The sequence below is a fragment of the Protopterus annectens genome, chromosome 8.part0 (assembly GCF_019279795.1).
Source record: "Protopterus annectens isolate FY-2018-M chromosome 8.part0, PAN1.0, whole genome shotgun sequence".
Classification (NCBI taxonomy): Eukaryota; Metazoa; Chordata; order Ceratodontiformes; family Protopteridae; genus Protopterus; species Protopterus annectens.
The window spans coordinates 1,517,817,405-1,517,836,814 of record NC_056741.1 but is presented as its reverse complement, the minus strand read 5'-3'; the positions used below and the strand labels follow the sequence as shown (position 1 = coordinate 1,517,836,814).

The 19,410-nt window shown below is 35.6% G+C and overlaps 1 protein-coding gene across 1 annotated transcript in view; it reads left to right on the top strand.

Annotated features, from left to right (window-relative positions):
• KIRREL3 (kirre like nephrin family adhesion molecule 3) overlaps positions 1–19,410 on the top strand; it is a 2,095,651-nt gene that overhangs the window by 1,905,444 nt on the left and 170,797 nt on the right. Inside the window, exon 10 of the mRNA XM_044081102.1 lies at positions 5,733–5,833. Coding sequence (XP_043937037.1) covers positions 5,733–5,833 — 101 coding nt within the window. The remainder of the gene's footprint in view (positions 1–5,732; positions 5,834–19,410) is intronic.

Here is a 19,410-nt window from a genome sequence, read left to right as displayed (position 1 = left end):
TTGGATTTTCAGAGGTGTGCTCCTTGTCATTTATTCTCTTCAAAAGTCTCTCATCCTTTTCCATTCATGTGTCTGAAGGTCAGTATACTGCATTTGTCCTCCAGTACATCCTCTTCTTCCTCCACCTTTACCAGCAGAATTCTTATCCTAAGTTCTATCAGTGTGAGCTCCCTTACACACTTCAAGGAATGGTGGTCCTGTCGTGCACTAACCTGACATCACTTGATGCCCTTCTTTATATGCCTCATTAGTCTATCTCCATCTCTCCTTGGACAACCAGTACCCAGATGCATCCACTCCTCTTGTCATTGACCCAAGTCACAGGTGTTTACTCCATATATATTATTCTTATTTTTTTATCCTCCATACCACTGGAGCACGTACCCTGACTTTCTTTTTTTAATCCCCCCTTTTTCCAGTTTCCAGCTTAATGCTTTAGTACAGCCAGTTGTGTAAGCACCACTGTCCCTTTTGGATTAAAATGGAGCTTCTTCTTAAAATATTTCTGGTATGTCTGCCAGTTGCCCCCTAACTCGATCCACCTTTTAGTCCCTAGCCATTGTCTCTTATACACAGCTCCAACCATTCATTATTACTCTCTAATCTTCTCCCATCTTCAGTATATTGGCTACTGTCACAGCTATCACTTCTGTCAATATTACCTCCTACCACCAGATGGTGTTTAGGGATACAGAGTAATTAATTCCACAGCAGGTTAAGGCTCTGCCTCACCCTAATCTAACATTCGCACCCTGTATCAGTTCTGAGCCTAGTTATAATGACTGACATGAAGTACGACAAATAATAATGATATGCTAATTAATATGTGACACAAGATTCAGGCAAAGGACAGCAACAGTCAAAATAAAACATAGCTCAGATGAGAAGCACAACAATTAGAAATGACTAAATGAATTGCTTAATTTGTCATTATTTCTGTCTTAATACTTCCATTAAAGAGTCACTGAAGCCACAAGTGAACATCACTCTGAAAATACTATGTCTACCATATTTGTCCTTTCATTAACATGCATTAACAGAATCCTACATGCTATATTTTACATTTTGGAGCAATAATGCACAATAGCATGCAAAGCTTTATGACTTTAGTTAACTGAAAACCATTGTTATCAAAAAACACCACTTTAATAACAAACATTAACAGTAAATATTTTTCCTTGAGACAGGAGCAGTGTAATTTTATTAATTCTTTCACTGGCACATCTTGGAAAAGTGGAATATTTTGTTTTTGAGGCTGTCTTAGCAGAAAAAGCAACTTGGATAAAAATGTGTTTCTATCAGTTGCTGCTACCCCTTCAACAAGATGGTCTAAAAATAATCCAGACAGTTTCACCTGATTGTTTTTCTTCCTTTACTTTGACAACATTGTCATCTACTGTCCCATTTATTTCCATGTCTTTTGTGTACTATGCATTCTTTTGCTTTTATTGTATACTTACCTTACAGCATTGGATCATAGCTAAGAGAGTTCAGAACAGTCCACTTTATGTGTTTGATAAATAAATAAAAGATATCACAATATTTTCATGATATATGCCTTTTATTTCAAGATACAGATTTGTTTGTCTGAACAATGGTTGTGCGTCTCTGCATGCAGTGGTTTCTGTTGTCCACATCCTGCAGTTGTTCTTGTCTTTGTCTATGTCTCTCCTCAACTCTGCAGGTTAGAAAACTGTAACAGATCCATCCATTATATTTTGTCCTTGTTATTGGAGAGTGGTGATGCTTCCTTTCTCCTCAGACAGACTGATGACATTCTTAAGGTATTTTGAGAGGCTTTGAGATTGTCCTGAACTGACAAGGATTAACAGTGTACTTTGTCCTTGAGTGTGGGATGCTGAGACAGTGCCTTTCTTTAGGTGGGCAGATTTAACAACTGTCCAAAACATGAGGTTTCCATTCCACCTATTCTCAGCCTATTGTGCTGTAGTTGTGTAGTATGATGATTGTCGTATGGCTCAGTGTCAGGACACATAGACATGAAATATATATTTTTACACCATTCACAACAAATTTTTAGCAGCAGTCACCTGTTACTTCTATACTTTCCTGTTTTTCTCTTTGTGACACATTCTTCTTGAAATTATTGTCTGTTGTTGACTTCCCCAGTTTTCTGAAGTATTTGTGTAGGCCTTTTTTGTGGTGACTACATCACAGCTGAGCACTTCCTTACACAGATTTTTTTCAGTCAGATAAAAATAGTTCCTTTTCCTAGAACACAGCATTCATTTTTAATTTATGATTACTAAAATGAATGGCAATATTTTTTTCCTCATGTATATGTTACTGAAATTAACTAATGTCTTAGACAGCTGTTGCAGAATACTTACAGATACCTCCCGCACAAGTCACCAGTTCAGCAATACAACAGATGAGAACTTGGGTAATTTCATAATTTAGATGATGCACTTTTCTTTTACATGGCGAAGACATTTGATTGCACATTCTCTTTGTCTTGATATAACTCTGCACATTTAATAATACCTTTGCTCTTTCTTATGATAAACCAGAAAAGTAGATGGTTCAGGTTTTCACAGCTCTTGCATAAAGTAGGAAATAGTTCCCCCTTATAAAGCTAAGCTAGGGACAGAGTACAAGTAAGTGCATGAGGCAGATGGACCTATTAATTGACTAGAGGCGGATGAAATTTTAATGGTTGTTTCATGTTTGTCTGTCATAGTTCATTTGGAGCCATATAAACAAATGTCAGGAAACTGTGTATGTGTGCATCTGTGTTTATGTTTGTGTGTGTTTGTGTCTGTGAAAGAGAGATAAAGATAAAGGCCATGCCTATGTGGGAAAGAGAGTACAGAGAACTACATTTCTATTTCACAGGACAGAAAACTTGCAAACTTCCTTACTGAGAACAAATTCATAATGTGCATTTGTCTCTTGCAGATCTGTTTTCATCTTTCTACATTTGAAATTATTTACAACTGAGCCCCACTACATGACAAAGCTCATCTCTCTTCACATGGAATTCATTGGCTTTACCTTCTCACAGCTATCAGAGACACTGCCTGCAATTGTGCTTCCCAACCCTCTTCCAAACATCTCTGTCAAAGGTACATCCTCTCAACTTTATCTGCCATCATCTTAAAGTATAACCTTCTACTTCAAGGAAATCACTGTGAAAGAACCAAAATAATATTAAATTGCTTAGACACCAGCTCAGGTTCTAAATACAGGAAGCTTCATCCCGCATTCATGAGAGTGTCACATTTAGCCATTGCTAAACCACTAGCACATGTATTCCACCTAGTCTAATCCTCTGGCATATGTCCTGCACTACTCAAACTCTACTGGCATTCAAGTTACTTCCCCTTGTGACTTTAAAGACTACAAATTTATTGGTAATCAGTTGCCTACTTACAAAAATGTTTGAGAAATTAATTTCCAAACTGCTCTTTGACCATATTTATAAGCCTGCAAGATGTCCTTCAACACCATGACTGCATTACTAACAGTCACAAATACCATCTTCACCAATATGAATGACAGCTTTATTACACAGTTACAAATACCATCCTCACCAATATGAATGGCAACTTTATTACAGGGGACCTTTTTATTGATCTGGCAAGAGTATTCAAATCAGTAAATCATAGTATTTTACTTAGTAAACTTAACAATGAGAATGATATCTTACAAGGATTTAAAAGCTGTCTGGAAGCAGACTCCTCCAGGTATTTATCAACAGTACTGTTTCCAAGATAGGTGCCTTCAACAGAGGAGTTCCACATAGGTCTGTTTTAGGACCCCTTCTTTTCTCTGACTTTATTTATGATTTATTACTTGACCTAATAAAACTCATTATATTCATGGATTATGATTACTTCCTACTTCTTGAATCCAAAAAATATTGTAATAAGATCCAAAATAAATTATAGACTTCATTGCCTGCAATACGCTTTTGGACTCGTTACAGCAATCTCCTAGTTAACTCATAAAAGAAATGTATAATATTTGCCCCAAACCAAAAACTACAAAATGTCCTCATGCTAAAACATGTAAAAATGGCATACCTATTCCCTATGACACACTGCAAAGATATCGTAACCTCACATTATATCCTGCCTTGTCCTTTGCTCAACACACAGATTTGCCCACCTTACAGACGCTCATACTTCCCACTGTGACCTACTTAATTGTTGTGGCTGGCCATCAGTTAATGCCACAGTTGCCTTTCATTTTAGCTGTCTGCTTTCCAAGATAATACAACAGGGGCACTGTCCACCTTTAAAAAAACTGTCCATCTAACAACAAACCTACTCCTTTTCAACCTCTTTGGATTAAAACAGCAATAGGAGAAAGATTTTTTTCCAATTCAGGCCTACTATGTAGAATCGTTTACCAGATGAAATAAGAATGAGAGCCATTTTGGTAATTGTTAAAAAGAGAATAAAAGAGCATATTTTTATTGACCCTGCATGTAAATGCTTCTGAGAGAATGGTTAAAAATCTTATAGCTAATGCAAAATATCATTCAAATCCTTCATTTTTGTTTTTCTCTTATATTACTGTGAAGATATTCTGTTACCTGTTGTATACATTTTGTGAGTCTATGCTCATTGAATATCGCTGCTATAACTTTAACAAACTGCTATGTTTATGTCTTTGTTTCTTGCACGTTACTTTATCGTTTTCATTGTTACTTTTACTGTTACTGCCCATTGGGCGTGGGATATTGATGAAAAGGCCTAGTGACCCATCTACCTACTTAGTTATCAAACTGGAATAAATAAACAGCATGCATGTTTGTAGCACCTGGCAGTGTAAACCTTGGCTCGAGATGATTGTCACTCAGGAAGTGATACCCTGACTCCATGTGCAAAATGGGAAAAGAGGTTGAAGATGGATGGATGGATGGATGGATGGATGGATGGATGGATGGATGGATGGTTGCATGTTTGCCTCCGCATTACATGTTCTCTGTCACAATGTACAGATTGCTCAGGGGGGTACCTTACTCTTATCTGTGTCAGAATCTGGGTCCCCATTTGGATAATCTGGGAAAAAAGAGAAAGGGGGAGATATTGATGGAGGGGAGGTAGACTGCTAAATATACTTAAACAAGCAAACAAATGTAATGCAATATGGCAATGATTCCAAGCTATCACCTAGTGAATTCTGTCTGTAGTTAAGGCAGCACTGGAGCTTTCATTTTTCTTAACTGCTGGAAGGGCAAAGTAAAACAATGTGTTGTAAACACAAGCATAAAGGTGTATGTGCAAGCACACACACGCACACGCACACACACACACACACACACACACACACACACACACACACACACACACACACACACACACACACACACACACACACACACACACACACACACACACACACACACACACACACGTACACACGTAAACAGGAACACCATTATTAAAACATGAAGCAACATAATTTGACTTGCAAACTATATGGAAGTACAAGTATCTTACAATTTACTGATTAGTCGGTTATTAAATGCTGGATCATTTTTTTCTAACAAATGCAGCTGGTTCTATGAATCCTCTTGAAAATATGTATATGGTAACATCTGATTCATTAAGCCTAATGTGCAGAAAATGGGGCAAGTGGTTCTACAAGGAAGAAATTAAAGCATTATAGGGACATAGTTACATTAATAAGAGCTTACAATCTAAATGTCTCGAATTAGTATTTATGAAAAGGTTAATTTTGTCAATTGTTCTGCTTTTCAGGTCCTCCAATTATCTCCAGCACGCAGACCCAGCATGCTTTGCATGGAGAAAAAGGTCAGATAAAATGCTTCATTAGAAGTACCCCACCTCCAGACAGAATTGTGAGTACTCATTTTTATTTCCTTATAAAGTAGAAGAGACTATGCCATGGCTTAGTTTAATTTGTGAACTTTATTTTCATTAGCTAAATGACTATGATGTTATTTGGGCACTGGCAATCAGTGAGATTTCAGGTAATATATTATGTAATGGGTATCTATATTGTTACCTATAATCACCTACAAAACATTTGTATTTGATTGTACCATGCAAGAGAATAAACATGGTGGTGATGTACGGATCTCAGATGAGGAAAAGGATCTGGCTGTCCGTGATACATTTAGATTGATCCAGTCAGAAAAATGCAGAATACCTGTTGTCCAGAATAACCAAACATTGCATGAGATTATGATCCATTCAGAACAATGCAGAACATCTGTTGCCCAACGTAACCAAACTTTAGCTTGAGATTAAAACTGAGAGCAGTACTACCTGAAACTTCAGACAATGTAAGCAAAAAGCAAACTAACACAACCTGTGAGGCAAGCTTAATGGAGCAGTGTGTGACAGAGCAGTCATGTTTTTATGTGTGTGACAGAGCAGTCATGTTTTTATGTGTGTGACAAAGCAGTCATGTTTTTATGAAGGAGTTGTAAAACAGAAAGGACCACAGGCAGAACACTCGGCTTGGTAGGGCCTTGTCAAGAGCTTGGTAACTCTATGATGGACAGCTGTACAAATTATAGTTCAGAGAGTCAGTATTGCTGAGTACAACTATCAACAATCACGCACATTGCCCATTTCTACATTTCTCAGCAACTGCAGAGTTAGTGTACATATGTCCAGGGGGAGTGTTTTCTACACATTAGGGGTGCTTGCCCTCTGGGGAAAAAAATTGTATAGATCACTAAAACTTTTATTCACGATTAGGATTCAATTCAGTTGGCCTCAACTGTCTCTCAATGAACTGACAGGAATTGAGGTTTGCTTAGGGTATGATATTTAAATTTGGTAGGCAGACTTGAAAAAAAACGATACTACCATATGGCAGGTAGTAGAAGAGGGGATATTTATGTAAGAGGAGACTGAATCTATACACAATAAAGAAAAAGAAAAGATGGATTGCTCAGTTTACAACATGCTACCACGAAGGATAAACAATAAAAAAACACAAGACAAAAAAAAAAAGATGCAACAGGTTAACTTAAAATCATCACTGTAATTTCAAGAGAGAGTTCAGAATGCAGTTCTCCACCAGGATATAGTCTCCTGATGATGTCTCCTGATGATAAGTACTGCTTGATGGAAAATAATACGGCAGCGAGATAAGATACAACTATGTGTTGAAAGTCAAGGGAGAAAGACAGTGGCAAATGGGAGGGGCTGAAAAGAAAACAACTAAAAAGGTGAAATGATGGTTGTGTCCTACAACTACCAATAGCAGTGTACATCAGAAGCCAGCTATTATGTCATTAGAATCATACCATGAAATAATTAGTTGAAGATATAGTTATATAGTGCTAATGATATTGAAATAGTTAAGTCATACTTTAAGCTACAGTCTTCTGTGTGTTCAGTGCCTTGCAAGTAAAAATCATCACAATCATCATGCCCACAATATATTACATATCACTTCAGTGTAGAAAATAACACAATGAACTATATGCAGCAGATCAGTGAAAGGCAACTTGTCACCAACTATTTTAGTTTACCTTACAGTTTCTTCATGGAAAGGAAAAGAGTGTACCACTCAGCTGTCCCTCACTATCAGATATATCCTTAATTTGTGCCTCATAATTTGTCTTTCTCCCTCCTGAACTATATAGTTCTGATAAAGCAGTGATAATTACAGGTAGTAGTTAAAGCAATGCCAAACATTAAAATTACTGACCGCTTTAGTTGTCAATGTTTTCCTAGACATTCATCTCAATGTCTTTACACATGTATCAGGGATGAAGATAAAAAGCAACTGTGGAGTTAGTTTATTTAAATCAGCGGTGGGGGTGAAGCAGGGCTTGACCCCTGTAAAAAAGCTTTTTGAGGTGTATTTAATGTATAAGAGAATGTTTCAATGAAATGTGTTTTAAAGAAATTAGTTTTAGACTAAATAAACCACTTTTTTTGGATTAAGAGAGTTGGAGATGAAGTGAAATAGTGTTTAATATATATATACATATATATATATATATATATATATATATATATATATATTATATATATATATATATATATATATATATATATATACGGGATCACTACATAATCTCAAAATTTTGGAATATCGATTTCCAAAATCTCGAGACTATATAGCCAAAACCCCTAAATACCGAAAGATCAGAAGTGAGAAATTCAAAATCCCAATGTTCAGAGATATTGAAGTAGCACTTCTGATGTTGCAGCTTGTTGAAGGATAGGTGGAAGTTCAGGTATATATCTATGTGTAAGTGTGTTGGTTAGGAGCTTTAGTGTGTGTCATTGTGTGTTGTGACTGTGATGTGTGTGTGTGTGTGAGGGACTGTAAAATGTGTGGATGTGAGTTTCCCTTGTGTGTCTGTGCAATCTCGTAGTTAGTATATTTAAGTAGGGGGGTGTGGGAGGCACAGCCCTCCACATGGGGGGTGCAGGGGGGCTTGCCCTCCTGCTTATATGTAGTGTAGGATGATATGTTTGATTGTGGGGGGAAGCTGTGTGTATGTGTATGTGTGTGATGTATGTGTGTTGTATGTTCGGGATTTTAAATTTCGCGCTTCTGGTCTTTCGGCATTTAGGGGTTTTGGCTGTATAGTCTCAGGATTTTGAAATTATACATATATATATATATATATATATATATATATATATATATATATAAATAATACTATACACACACACACACACACACACACACACACACATATATAAAATATATATATATCCATATCTATATCCATATCTTTACCTACCAATATATATGTGTATATATTGAACACGAACCCAGTAGCACAATAACAAGTGCCGGACAGGCGTTTTTATTCAAAATAAATTTATTATAAAAATGAATGATAAGCGCTTTCGGCTATGCAATACAAGCCTTCATCAGACAATCTATTAAACACATTGCTTCAGTTTTTAAACCTTGTAGCATATAACCAATTGACTAATTAGCCAATGATGTTCCAGCTCATTAACATTAAATGAATTTCTAATCCTAGTTTAAACATAAAATATTTCATAATTAAACCATTTGTATAATTATAATTATACATACTATGAATTTAAAACATATGTATAAAAATAAATGAATGATACTTCAAAACATATTAATATGACTTATATTCTGACCAAAATATATAAATAAATATATACAAAATTATTATCTATTAAAAGCTCTAAGCTTTAATATACTAGTAATGGAAATAGAGTAATTTAATCCTTGGAAATGTGTGGCATTCAAATGAACCTGCCACCAATATTCCTTAGACTCTAAAATTAATTTCCAAGGACCTCTCCTAGGAGATGGTCGTACTTGTTCTAGTATTGTAAAGCCAAATCTGTGTGTATCATTATGCAAAATATGCCTAAATAGAGCATTATTAGTTGATTTCCTAGCAATATCATGAACATGCTCATAAATACGTTGTTTTAATTTTCGCTCAGTTTTGCCTATATAAAAAACCGAGCACTGTCCACATATTGCAGCATAAACTACTCCAGAGGCATTACAATTGTATTTACCTTTTACTTTGATGTAATTACCATTAATATAAACATGTTCAGCCTCAATAACATAGGAACAATAATTGCACATATTGCATTTTCTCATGCATCCGTTATTAAAATCTAATGTAGCTCCCATATTGCACCAGTCCTTTAAATTTTTATCCCTTTTATATACAATTGAAGGCTGCTTTCCTAATACATTTTCCAATAGCATATCACCACTGAATAAAGTCCAATTTTTCATAACTAAATCTTTAATATAATCAGAGTCTTGCGTATATGTGGTGATAAATGCCAAGTTGCCTTTTATATTATGCCTGTCATCAGTGGTAGTATCAGATTTTCTACCATTATTAATTTGTGTGATTGTTGTGTGTTGATTAAAGACTATAGAATCTTGCTGGCTACCACAAGCAGTGACTGTATTTTCTAACAACGGTTTATAAAATCCATTAGATCTTTTGATTATAACTTCATTTAATATTCCATCCACAAACTGTTTTGGATAATCCCTATTTAAAAACATGTTTGCTATGAATTGACATTCATTTACAAATTCATCAAATATTGTAACAATACGTGCAGCTCGAACCAATTGACCTTTTAACACTGCTTTTTTTATATGTGGGGGATGATGGCTGTCAAAGTGTAGAAATTTATTGGAATAAGTTTTTTTACGATAGATATTAGCCTTTAAGGAATTTTGATGTGTGTCTTTCTGTAAATGTATGTACAAATAGGCTATACTTTCATTTCCTATTTCATGAGTGAAAGACAAGAATTCAGTAGTTTTATTTATATATTGAATGAAAGCCTCAATTAGTTGTGCTGGACCCTTCCAGATAACAAACAAATCATCCAGAAAATGACTATACAACTCAACATGTTGCATGAATTCTGATTGAAATAGATATCTATTTTCCCAAACTGTCATGATGACATTGGCGTATAAAGTACCTACAGGAGAGCCCATCGCTACTCCCTTTATTTGTTTGAAGTATTGACCATCATGAAAAATATAGTTGTTAGTTAATACCATTTCTAACAGATCCACCATAGCATTAAGTTGATCCTGAGGTATTGGTACTATTTCAAAAAAGAAGTCAGAAAACCAAGTAATACCTAACTGATGAGGTATACAAGTGAACAAATCTTTGACATCAACTGTGATGAAAATAATATTGTTCACATTATTGATGCTTAAATTGTTTATCCTGTTGAGAAAATACCAAGAATCCCTACAAATATATGCTAAACTTTTTATTTTTTCTTTTAATATAGTATCAATGTATTTTGCTATGTAATAAGTTTTAGAACCACCTGCATCAACTATAGGGCGCATTGGTGGAGTCTGCAAATTTTTATGTAGTTTAGGTGCTCCAAACATTATAGGAATCTTGGGATTGTTCACTTTCATATATAAATATGCTTCATTGGTTATCTGCCCCTGCCAGAGCATGTCCTCAAGACTATAGTCAATTCTGGAATAAGCAATATTAATTTCATTAATTGAGACTTCTATATATGCTTCATCAAACAATATATTTGTTAACTGTTGATTGTAATCAAACAAATTCATTATGACAAGTCCACCACCTTTGTCCGGCTGCATGATCCTGATATTACCATTAATTTTTAAATCATTTATCATGTCCCTTTAAATTTTCGTGAAATTTGTTGGCATCTTACTGTTGCTTCTATTTTCTTTTTTATTGTTTGAATTGATATGATGCCTGAAATCAAGTTCACATATATCCTCGAACAATTTTATTTTAGGATGAAGGGGTGGATTCATAATGCTAGGTATACGACAAAAATTATTATTATTTGATTCCATAAATGTAGCTTGTTGATGTAAAACAGCTAAATTGATTTTCCTGGTAAATAATTTTAACTCTGTGACAAAATCAGTTATTTTAGCCCTGCTTGTAGGAACAAAAGTGAGGCCTTTGCTGAATGTATTCGCTTGTTCAGTTGTAATCACAGCTTCACTATAATTAGAAATATGGAAGTCACCCTTATTATTAGAAATTAACTGGTATGAATTTATTGCACTTTGACTGATATTTAAACTGTTATTTAAACCATTGTTTGAACTTACTGGACTTAACTGCGATTGCTACGTGAACCAATCCTCTGTTTATTCCACACCCGAGAGCTGTTGTTCCTCATCGTATAATTGCCCTTGTTGCAAAGACGTTCCGAACGCCGCAAACTGCCATCCTCTAAAGGAAAATCTTGATTATTACCATTTTCTTGCATTAGTGGTTGAAAATCTTCCCCAAATTGTGAATTGTTCCATGTGGCTTCCTTGCACCATTGCCCTCGCGATGGTTTTGGATAGGCCAGCCCCTTGGAATAGTCCACTCGATCTCCTTCTAGTTTGCGATTTTTCCTATCCACCACAATGATACTATACTTATCTATTTTGTTGAACACTTCTGTGTATTGATGATGACATGCTTTAAATGCCAATTGTTGTTTTATTTTTATGTCCATACTTTGAATTTGTTCATTCAGGTCCTCCATTTCGATGTTGTTATATTTTATAAGAATCTGTAAGAACTCGCACCCCTGTCGATCAAATAACATAAGTAGCTCCTTATGAAGTGCACTATTCTCCTTTAAGCCTGTAGGATACTTCCAGTATCTCAGGCCTTTTGGAATCTGTTGTCTTTTAATACATTCTTTGAAATAGATATTTATTATTATTATTAGACATATGTGTATATATGTATCAATCTATATATATATATATGTGTGTGTGTATGTGTACACATCTCCAGTATATCTACATGCACGGATGCACACACACATATACACACACACACACACATAGATGTAGATATAGATATACATAAATATGTGTGTGTGTGTGTGTGTGCGTATGTGTGTGTTTGTGTGTGTGTGTGTGTGCATGTGTGCATGTGTGTATGTGATATGCAGAAAGCAAATAAGCTGACTGATGTGTTTTGTTTCACTAGTTGTCAGTTCACACTTTTATCAACTTAACTGCCGGACAGTACAATTCTATTGGTGTGAGAACACCCCACAGAGGGGATTGAGAGTATGCCCTATTCTTGCTATTGTGTAATCTTGGAGTTGTTATATATAAATAGTACAAAGTATTAAGAGTTCACAGTTGCTTCCCCCCTACAATCTTTGTGCTTTCATTCATCGTGGCTATGTGTGGGTGCATGCATAGGAACTAAAGTATGTTTTTTTGTATTGGTGGTGTAGCCAGTTATTTTGTGACCATTTTATTTTATATTTATAGACACACATGCAGATACATATATATATATATATATATATATATATATATATATATATATATATATATATATATATATATATATATATATATTTATATATATATATATATATATATATATATGGTTTACTATCACAATGTGGAATTGCACTTAGACAAATATGGTTTGCTGGAATGTGTGCTTTTAATGTTTTATAATACCGAACTGAAAATGCTTGAAGGTAGTTTTACGAAAGTGCGTATTCATTTGCAGATATGACATTGAGATTATAAATGAAGATCACTGTACAGATATGGAAATGTAACCTTTTCCTCGTTGTAGGGCAATCTCAGAGTTGGTATGTCTCTGACTACAAGGCTTCATTGTACAGCACCCCTCACTTCCCCAGGCTCTCTCAACCCAGTATCTCCCTCCATGCCACTTAATTCTCATTCCCTCCTGTCATTTAGTAGGAAATCTCTCTCTGTAATCTTACATAGAGAATTTATAATAGAAAGCCTTTTTTTTTAAACCTAACATAGTGTTCTTAAATTACAGGCCTCTTACTTCTTCTTTCTTAGTTTTCTAATCCTGATAACCTTTCTTACTGTCCCTTTCCCTCTATATCCATCTACTTGTTTCCTCCCTCCTAAGACAACTTTTTTCGTCCAAAAACTCCATCTTATTCCTTCCTTTTCTCTATAAAATAAGTTATTTGTTCTAAACAGTAACTCCAGCTTATCCCTTCCTTTTTCTCTAAAATAAGGCGACTATTTTCTCATAAAAAACTCCAACTTAATCCTTCCTTTTTCACTAAAATAAGCACAACTTATCCCTTACATCCTCTCTCCTCTACCTTTCCTCCATTACTATATCACAGTTCACCTTACTGATCATTTTTCTTCTTCTAGAGCTGCTTAAGGGCCATGGTCTGCCCACTCCATTCACCCTTCAGGCTCACTCTGCTCCCCTACCCTACCCTACCTCCATTCACAACCACCCCTTCTTCAATTACATTGATATCTATAGACCACACCTACTTAACCAATCATACCCCAAGCCTCTACTATTTAGCATAATCAGCCAAATAGCCAGTAACTAATCCTACTAAACAACAGCAATACTTTAAGCTGAATATCTCCACCCCTACTACAGACCATATCACCTTACTCCCAACAAAACCTCTATACCTCCTTTCTACCACCTAACACACTCACTAACCTCTACACATACATGTTAGTCACCCCAACCCAAAATATCTAACTCATGTAATAAATTCAAACTATCCAAATAAAATGGTTTACCTTAAAAAGACTTACATATAACACTCCTCCAAACTACTACTAGTTCTATGCTACTACTCTTATACTTCATCACCTCATACTACATTCTACTGCAATACAATATTTCCCCTCGCTGGCAGACCTTACCACCTACACACCCAAAAATATCTCTGAACTATACTGTAGACCCACCCTTTTCTCTACCACAAACACAGACATTCACTTTTACAAAGTCCATCCCGTAAGAAACACTTCCCACACCTCTCAAAAGCTAGAAAAACTACTAGATAAACTTGTTAAACACTACTTACACTTACTAAACCAGCTAAGCCAATTTGGAGTCTTTCACCCCAATCCTGGTCCCACTCTAATACCCACCATAGTTAATAACTCAATTACTATCACCCAAGGAACTTTACAGAAAAACAAGACCCCCTTACTCCTCCTTAACAGGAATATCAGACGTATTACTAATTAAGTTTATGACCTGCATGCCCTACTCTCTTTATACTCTCCAGATATACTAATAATAAACATAAAGCAAAACACACACACACACACATACACACACACACACACACACACACACACACACACACACACACACACACACACACACACACACATACATACAAAATATTAATAACAATGAAATAGCCTCAGGTTACAATATTCTTTTAAAAGAGAGGAAATCTAAAAAGGGCAGAGGAGTAGCTATCTTATGTAAAAATCACCTAATTCTATACCACTTAGATTTAAACATTCCTGAATTTGACAACGCTAAACTTATCTTTGTGAAATTAAAAAATAATCCCAAAAAACACATTAATATTTTCAATGGTTATATCCCACAAGGAAACAATATCCCCACTCTGAAAAACATACTACTCTGGGTCTCCAGCTCTCTCCTACAAGAAACAATTCTGATGGAAGACTTCAATACTGATTCTCTTAACTGCTCTCCAGAAAATCCATTTTCCCATATAAACCTACATGGGTGTACTCAACTCATCAACTCCCCTACACGGACTGATAAATCTTTGAAAAGACCGTCAGTTCTTGACTGGATTTTGGTTAGCAACCCTTCTCAGGCATCTCAATCAGGCTGTCTGCTGGACAGTCTAAGTGACCATCAGCCAGCCTTTCTTCTTAAGACCTGGACTCACCAAGTCATCCAACCCATCTTCCACTTAATCAGAAAACAAAAAAATTCAACTTAAATAGCTTCATCACCATTCTTAATAGCTGTAAATGGGAATTTGTAAAACAGTTATCTCTTGAAGATGCAGTAAACTCATTCAACAGCATATTCTTAGGCATACTAAACTACTATGCTGCCCCTACTGTCAGAGTTAAATCTATCTGTGCACCCTGGCTAACTAAAGAATGTTGATCCCTACTCAAGGTTAGAGACAAAGCCTGGCAACAATTTCAAAAAAATAAAACACAAACAACTAAGCAAGCATATCTAGAACTTTGGAATAAAATGAAAAAACTAACAGACTTAGACAAAATCAGCTATTACAAAAACATCCAAAATAAACAGTAAAAAAAAATTCTGTTCAGCAGTTATTAACATACTTCAACCTGGAAAATCCACCACCCCTGCCCCAACAACAACTACTGGCAATTCTGATAATATTGCATCATGATTTAGTAAATTCTTCACAGAAACTATCCAATCCCTAGGCAACTCTCAAGGCTTTGTTAGTATCCCTACCCCTCTTGCTCCATAGAACAATACCAACTCCCAAGACTCCACCTGCTACTTCAACTTACACACAGTATTGGTTATAACTATAAAAAACTACTTCAAAAACTTAAACCAGCAACCCTAGCTACTGACAACCTTCCAGCAGAATTTATACAAAGTGCAGTCGAAGCAATAACCTACCCACTAGCCATACTCATAAACTGATCAATATTTGAAAACCAGGTAACTGTAATATGGGAAACCTCCCACATTCTACCACTACACAAGGGAGGGAATTCCACTGAACTCACTAATTATCACCCGATTGCCATTCTATCTCCCTTATCCAAAATACTAGAAAGAGTCATGCACACACCCAACTATTGGACTACCTTCTGACACACAAACTACTATCAAACACCCAACATGGCTTCTGTCCCTTTCACAGCACAACCACAGCACTACAATCCTTTACTAACACAGTTAACCATCCTAGAAACAATGGTGAATTTGTATCTGCCATATTTTTAGACTTATCCAAGGCCTTTGACATGATTAATCACAATACACTCATCAGTATTCTCTCCACTCTAAACCGCAGCAGTTCCACTATCACATGATTAGAAAGCTATCTAGCAGGATGGCGAGAAGCGTTCAATGGCAACACCAACACCCCCCTCTTCCTTCAGTCTCCCTAGGCGTATTACATTCTTTTCATCTAAAGTCAAAGTATCTAATGTTGCTGGTACTCTTTCATTGTTGTGTGATCTGGAATTGGTATACATAAGTTGTAAGGGATGGATTGAGGCACAAGGGGCCTTGCTCCCTATTTCAATATTATGGTTTAGATATTATGGGTCTTAGAGATTTTGACACTTATATAGCTATATCTATATTTATATCTATAGCTACCTATATAACTGTCTAGTGTATAGCTGTATATCTGTATATATTTATATATATATATATATATATATATATATATATATATATGTATATATATATATATATACATATATATATATATATATATATATATATATATATATATATATATATATATATATACACACACATATGTGTGTGTGTGTGTGTGTGTGTGTGTGTGTGTGTGTGTGTGTGTGTGTGTGTGTGTGTGTGTGTGTGTGTGTGCATGTGTGTATGTGATATGCAGAAAGCAAATAAGCTGACTGATGTGTTTTCTTTCACTAGTTGTCAGTTCACACTTTTATCAACTTAACTGCCGGACAGTACAATTCTATTGGTGTGAGAACACCCCACAGAGGGGATTGAGAGTATGCCCTATTCTTGCTATTGTATAATCTTGGAGTTGTTATATATAAATAGTACAAAGTATTAAGAGTTCACAGTTGCTTCCCCCCCTACAATCTTTGTGCTTTCATTCATCGTGACTATGTGTGGGTGCATGCATAGGAACTAAAGTATGTTTTTTTGTATTGGTGGTGTATCCAGTTATTTTGTGACCATTTTATTTTATATTTATAGACACACATGCAGATACATATATATATATATATATATATATATATATATATATATATATATATATATATATATATATATATGGTTTACTATCACAATGTGGAATTGCACTTAGACAAATACGGTTTGCTGGAATGTGTGTTTTTAATGTTTTATAATACCGAACTGAAAATGCTTGAAGGTAATTTTACGAAAGTGCGTATTCATTTGCAGATATGACATTGACATTATAAATGAAGATCACTGTACAGATATGGAAATGTAACCTTTTCCTCATTGTACTGCAATCTCAGAGTTGGTATGTCTCTGACTACAAGGCTTCATTGTACAGCACCCTCACTTCCCCAGGCTCTCTCAACCCAGTATCACCCTCCATGCCACTTAATTCTCATTTCCTCCTGTCATTTAGTAGGAAATCTCCCTCTGTAATCTTACATAGAGAATTTATAATAGAAAGCCTTTTTTTTAAACCTAACATAGTGTTCTTAAATTGCAGGCCTCTTACTTCTTCTTTCTTAGTTTTCTAATCCTGATAACCTTTCTTACTGTCCCTTTCCCTCTATATCCATCTACTTGTTTCCTCCCTCCTAAGACAACTTTTTTCCTCCAAAAACTCCATCTTATCCCTTCCTTTTCTCTGTAAAATAAGTTATTTCTTCTAAACAGTAACTCCAGCTTATCCCTTCCTTTTTCTCTAAAATAAGGCGACTGTTTTCTCATAAAAAACTCCAACTTAATCCTCCCTTTTTCACTAAAATAAGCACAACTTATCCCTTACATCCTCTCTCCTCTACCTTTCCTCCATTACTATATCACAGTTCACCTTACTGATCATTTTTCTTCTTCTAGAGCTGCTTAAGGGCCATGGTCTGCCCACTCCATTCACCCTTCAGGCTCACTCTGCTCCCCTACCCTACCTCCATTCACAACCACCCCTTCTTCAATTACATTGATATCTATAGACCACACCTACTTAACCAATCATACCCCAAGCCTCTACTATTTAGCATAATCAGCCAAATAGCCAGTAACTAATCCTACTAAACAACAGCAATACTTTAAGCTGAATATCTCCACCCCTACTACAGACCATATCACCTTACTCCCAACAAAACCTCTATACCTCCTTTCTACCACCTAACACACTCACTAACCTCTACACATACATGTTAGTCACCCCAACCCAAAATATCTAACTCATGTAATAAATTCAAACTATCCAAATAAAATGGTTTACCTTAAAAAAACTTACATATAACACTCCTCCAAACTACTACTAGTTCTATGCTACTACTCTTATACTTCATCACCTCATACTACATTCTACTGCAATACAATATTTCCCCTCCCTGGTAGACCTTACCACCTACACACCCAAAAATATCTCTGAACTATACTGTAGACCCACCCTTTTCTCTACCACAAACACAGACATTCACTTTTACAAAGTCCATCCCGTAAGAAACACTTCCCACACCTCTCAAAAGCTAGAAAAACTACTAGATACACTTGTTAAACACTACTTACACTTACTAAACCAGCTAAGCCAATTTGGAGTCTTTCACCCCAATCCTGGTCCCACTCTAATACCCACCATAGTTAATAACTCAATTACTATCACCCAAGGAACTTTACAGAAAAACAAGACCCTTACTCCTCCTTAACAGGAATATCAGACGTATTACTAATTAAGTTTATGACCTGCATGCCCTACTCTCTTTATACTCTCCAGATATACTAATAATAAACATAAAGCAAAACACACACACACACACACATACACACACACACACACACACACACACACACACACACACACACACACACACACACACACACACACACACACAAAATATTAATAACAATGAAATAGCCTCAGGTTACAATATTCTTTTAAAAGAGAGGAAATCTAAAAGGGCAGAGGAGTAGCTATCTTATGTAAAAATCACCTAATTCTATACCACTTAGACTTAAACATTCCTGAATTTGACAACGCTTAAACTTATCTTTGTGAAATTAAAAATTAATCCCAAAAAACACATTAATATTTTCAATGGTTATATCCCACAAGGAAACAATATCCCCACTCTGAAAAACATACTACTCTGGGTCTCCAGCTCTCTCCTACAAGAAACAATTCTGATGGAAGACTTCAATACTGATTCTCTTAACTGCTCTCCAGAAAATCCATTTTCCCATATAAACCT